Here is a 5,335-nt window from a genome sequence, read left to right as displayed (position 1 = left end):
GGTTTTTAAGCATTTTGTAACCATTGTAGATGTAAAAATTTATTATATTTTCTTTATAGATTTAAAAATAACACCGTTTAGAGCTTATCGGGTTTCTTTCTAGCGCAAAAATTAGCATTAAATCACTGCCGTGCATATCACATGTGATTGCAGCAACAGTGGGAAGCTCCGGGGATCACCTAATGATTGCTAGCATGCATGAAAATGCTAGCACATCATGGTTGATGAATGTACTCCTACCATTGCATGATTAGTATGCATGGTTCTCAACAAGGTCAGTTTCCACACAAACATAGTACAGTTTCGTAATGCAAAAAGTAACTTTGTATTGCTGTCGCGGGAGAGATACATTGAAATTTTATAATGTGCCGCCTCTCCTCTGGGCTGCTGCACAGCGCGAGCGATGGATGGGCTTTGGCCCATGCTATAGCCGGTTGGGGCGTAGTGTGCTTCGTCGGGACGGGTGAATCTTTCCCTGCTCCTGCTCGAACGATGGAACGACGCATGAAACATGAACAATTTCTTTTCATTTACCGATGGTATGGTGGGTAATTATTGACAACTTCGGAGGTAATTTAGATGACGTTGAGCAGGCGGGCAGAAGCAATAGCCGCTTTATTATTATTACTATTATTATTATTTTTATTAGGGAAATATTAGAGATTGTTCTTATTATTATTTTTATATTTTTGTACTGGCTTCTTTTTTTATTGAATACGAATTGTTGCTTTAATATTGTCATATTTGGGATGTGTATTTAAAAAAAAGAACGGCCCTATATATGCGTATAGACATGAGAATTTCATGGACACGGATAGGTAGTTCTTCTTCGCAAAAAAACATAGATGTCCTAGCACATCACGATTTGCATTAGTCTATGACGTCAGCAGTATGTGTTCTTTTTCTTGAGAAACACGTCATCAGCATGTGCAATCAGCCCAGACTTTTTTTTTCAACGCATGCATCTTGGGCCGTGCTTTTTTCAACGTCTCCAACCCGGACCTGGACTCTCGTTCTTTTTAACGTGTGTGATTTGGTCGCTCTATACAATGCACTTTTAATTCATTCCACACTTGTAATTCCATTTTTACTTGCACTAATTATAACTTTTGTCGGACACCAATTCATGTGTCGAGCGTGTCAACAAAACGTATGTATGCACCTCTATATTGTTGTACGTAACTCTTAATTTTTTTAGTTTAGCCCTTTTAATTCAGATTAACGCATCAAATATTTTTAACCTATGTGGATTAACGTGATGACTTATTTGCTGCCCGAAGATTTCTTTTTTGCTAAAATCATCAACGATATTAGCGTACGCAATGAGATGAATCAAAATGCGCCTGATTTTTTTTGAGAGGTTGCTTCATGTGACCATATCTTACAATAATACATTAGTTTCATTGGTGTAATAGTCTTTCTGTATAAACCGGACTGCTTTCCGTTTGCTATGTTTTTTAAGTCTTCCTCTAGTCATGTACACATACGTGAGATTGTTTAAATATGTGTAGCGTGCATTTTTTTAGGCAGTGCCTATTTCTTTTTTTCTTTGAAAATAGTGCCTATTTCTTTTTTGTTTCCTATTCTCTCGTTATGCTTTTTTTCTATTTTATAAAACTTTTCTCTAGTTATGTACGGACATGAGATTGTTTTTTTTCTGAAAGCACGTACGTGAGATTATTTGGTATGTGTAGCGTGCCCCTTTTCTTCTCTCCTATTGTAAAAGAAAAAACGAATCCAAACCGGAATTGGCTGTTCCCTTTTTCCATGTACAGAACACGTGCCTGATGTTTTCTCTTTTTAGTGTAGCACATACGTGATGTTGGCATTGCTACTTCTAGCTGTTCTCCTTATGCACGGTGTGGTTGCACTTTCTCATCGCAGAACCATATACGTGATAGGACATTAGATGCACACAATTTTATTATTGGATGTGACAGGTCCAGTTGTTTCTACGTAACAATATTTGGATGTGACAGGTCCAATTGTTTCTACGTAACAATATTTGTATGTAACGTTTATATCTTTTAATCTCAGCCCTTGATATCTAAAATTAATGGTTAAGATATACACACACGTGAGATTGTTTAAATATGTGTAGCGTGCCTTTTTTTAGGCAGTGCCTATTTCTTTTTTCTTTGAAAATAGTGCCTATTTCTTTTTTGTTTCCTATTCTCTCGTTATGCTTTTTTTCTATTTTATTAAACTTTTCTCTAGTTATGTACGGACATGAGATTTTTTTTTCTAAAAGCACGTACGTGAGATTATTTGGTATGTGTAGCGTGCCTCTTTTCTTCTCTCCTATTGTAAAAGAAAAAACGAATCCAAACCGGAATTGCCTGTTCCCTTTTTCCATGTACAGAACACGTGCCTGATGTTTTCTCTTTTTAGTGTAGCAAGTACATGATGTTGGCATTGCTACTTCTAGGTGTCCTCCTTATGCACGGTGTGGTTGCAATTTCTCATCGCAGAACCATATACGTGATAGGACATTAGATGCACACAACTTTATTTTTGGATGTGACAGGTTCAATTGTTTCTACGTAACAATATTTGGATGTGACAAGTCCAATTGTTTCTACGTAACAATATTTGTATGTAACGTTTATATCTTTTAATCTCAGCCCTTGATATCTAAAATTAGTGGTCAAGATAATTTAATCTATGTGGATCAATATAATGGCTTGTTTGCCTCTTGTTTTAATTATATAATAGATAGATCCCCTCACCCCCGCCGCCAGTCCTCTTCTTCCTCGGGATCCACCACGAGCCAACCACCTCTCCACCTCGCTTTCCCCACCGGACCAATCCATCCCAGCCATCCCAATCCCCACGAAGATCCTTCTCGCCACCGCCCGCAGCCTCTCCTTGCTACGCGGGCTGCACGAGCACAACAGCCGCTCGGGCACCAGACCCCGCTCCCGCCCGGATCGAGGCCACCGCCGCTCCTCCCGTGCGCCTTCCGCCACCATGAGCCGCCGGCGAGCAGCAGCGCCAGGTCAGCCGGCCCTGTTTTCCCTCTTCTTCCCCTGCTCCTCTTCCTCCTTCCCTCACACGCCCCTCTCTCTGGACCTGCAGGAACCATGGAGCCCGAAGCCATGGCCGCGCCTCCCGTCGACCTCCGCCATGGTTGGCCGCAGCTCCCTCGCCGCCGTTTGCACCAGGCCAGCCGGGAGACGGACGAACCCGTCCTCCCGCGTCCATCCCCGCGTCCCGCTCGTCCCGGAGCTCCCATGCTTCGCCAATTCTGGGGCCGCCGTGTTGCCTCGTCACCGGAGCCCTGCAGGAGCACCAGCTGGCGCCACCATCATCGGCGATGGGCTTCCGCCGGCCGGATCCGACGCCCTGGAGACCCACGCCCCCGCCGAACCTCCTTCCTCCGCCCCAAGTCCCTCGATCCACCGTTCGGAGCCCACCTCCTTGCTGTCCCCGGTGCCATCGCGCATATGCTTCCTCTGCTTCAAGGACGACCGCAGCGCCAAGTCCCGCTCGATCCAGCCGCTCCGTTGACCGCGCCTCTGCCTCCAGATCACCCGGCCCAGCGCGCCTCCCAAGCCCACTATGTAGCTGGCCCAGCAACCGACCCAAGCCGCCCTGCCGCCCTCCCTCCTCCTCCGAATGGGCCGAGGCCCATGGCGAGGCCAGCTGCGCGCCCTCCTTTTTTCCACTGTTGGGCCAGCCTCTGATTCGGCCCATATATGTTTTTTTACAGATCTGCGATTTTCCTAATTATCCAGGGAATTGTAGTTTTGTAGTTTAGTCCCTAAACTTCATGCATATCCTAACTAATTAACCGTGCATCGTATTAAAACAAACTTTATATGAAAAATGCTTAGAATTTTGTCTAGTTTCATAATTTGCAAATTTCATCTATATTTAAAATGTTTAACTTGTTGTTTGCATTAATTTGCTCCTATGCCATGTTAAAATACTTTATTTTCATAACTAAATAACTGTAACTTGGTTTCTAATAAACTTTATATGTAAATGAGGTGGAAAAATGCCTAGTTTAACATGGTGCACTCATCTAGCATGTTTAACAACTCTAAAATTATGTTTAGGGTAGAACAATACCAACTCTAAAATTTGCATGTGGGGGTTTACCGGAATCGTTGTTTGATGTTTCCAGCCTCATTTAAACTTGCCTAGATAGGTAGTTTTGTTGTGCTTCACCCCTTGCCATGCTAACCAATATTTAATATTGTTGAGTACCTAAACGGGAGGGAAGTAAATAATTGTTGTGGTGTTTCGTCAATATGCAACTCGTTGCATATTGAGCTCCACTTAACTTGTTGTTTTGTTTGTGCACCTTGCCATGCCATGCATATTAAACCGGACATGCATCATACTTGGTTGTGCATCATGCCATGTTTATGTGATGGTAGTTTACCGTGTTGTTTGCTTCTTTCCAGTGTTGCTACTTCAGGTTGGTTCCGATAAAGTCGCGTTTGTGAGGATTCGTTCGACTTCGTCCGTTTGTCTTCTTCATGGACTCGTTCTTCTTCCTTGCGGGATCTCAGGCAAGATGACCATACCCTCGAAATCACTTTTATCCTTGCTTGCTAGTTGTTTGCTCTATTGCTTTGCCACGATACCTACCACTTGTTATATCATGCCTCCATATTGCCATGTCAAGCCTCTAACCCATCTTGTCCTAGCAAACCGTTGTTTGGCTATGTTACTGCTTTGCTCAGCCCCTCTTATAGTGTTGTTAGTTGCATGTGAAGATGGAGTTTGTTCCTTGTTGGAACATGATTATTGTTGGGATATCACAATATCTCTTATTTAATTAATTCACATATATACTTGGTAAAGGGTGGAAGGCTCGGCCTTATGCCTGGTGTTTTGTTACACTCTTGCCGCCCTAGTTTCCGTCATACCGGTGTTATGTTCCTTGATTTTGCGTTCCTTACGCAGTTTTGTTATAATGGGAACCCCTTGACAGTTCGCCTTGAATAAAACTCCTCCGGCAAGGCCCAACCTTGGTTTTACCATTTGCCACCTAAGACTTTTCCCCTGGATTCTGCAGACTCAAGGGTCATCTTTATTTTAAACCCCCGGGCCAGTGCTCCTCTGAGTGTTGGTCCAAACTAGAGCACCGTCCAGGGCCGTCCCTTGGCAACTTGGGTTATGTTGGCTCCCGTACGCTTAGCTTATCCGGTGTGCCCTGAGAACGAGATATGTGCAGCTCCTATCGGGATTTGTCGGCACAGCGGGTGGTCTTGCTGGTCTTGTTTTACCATTGTCGAAATGACTTGTAACCGGGATTCCGAGTCTGATCGGGTCATCCTGGGAGAAGGAATATCCTTCATTGACCGTGAGAGCTTGTGATGGG

The 5,335-nt window shown here is 43.7% G+C and overlaps 1 protein-coding gene across 1 annotated transcript; it reads left to right on the top strand.

Moving 5' to 3' along the window:
* Window positions 1–259: 259 nt before the first annotated feature.
* On the top strand, window positions 260–4,329 carry LOC123153341 (vegetative cell wall protein gp1). The gene is made up of 3 exons (XM_044572508.1): window positions 260–274; window positions 2,625–2,998; window positions 3,079–4,329. The coding sequence occupies exons 1-3, from the start codon at window positions 260–262 to the stop codon at window positions 3,758–3,760; spliced, it is 1,071 nt and encodes a 356-aa protein (XP_044428443.1). The 3' UTR covers window positions 3,761–4,329.
* The last annotated feature ends 1,006 nt before the right edge of the window (window positions 4,330–5,335 follow it).

The sequence above is a fragment of the Triticum aestivum genome, chromosome 7A, assembly GCF_018294505.1.
Source record: "Triticum aestivum cultivar Chinese Spring chromosome 7A, IWGSC CS RefSeq v2.1, whole genome shotgun sequence".
Taxonomy (NCBI): Eukaryota; Viridiplantae; Streptophyta; class Magnoliopsida; order Poales; family Poaceae; genus Triticum; species Triticum aestivum.
The sequence above is the reverse complement of the archived record's forward strand: the minus strand, read 5'-3'. Positions and strand labels throughout refer to the sequence as shown.

What these genes read in the sequence shown, in the direction of transcription:
- LOC123153341 (XM_044572508.1), top strand. An exon ending in CCGGCGAGCAGCAGCGCCAG is followed by an intron (nt 2,999 to 3,078) that starts GTCAGCCGGCCC and finishes CTGGACCTGCAG; the next exon opens with GAACCATGGAGCCCGAAGCC.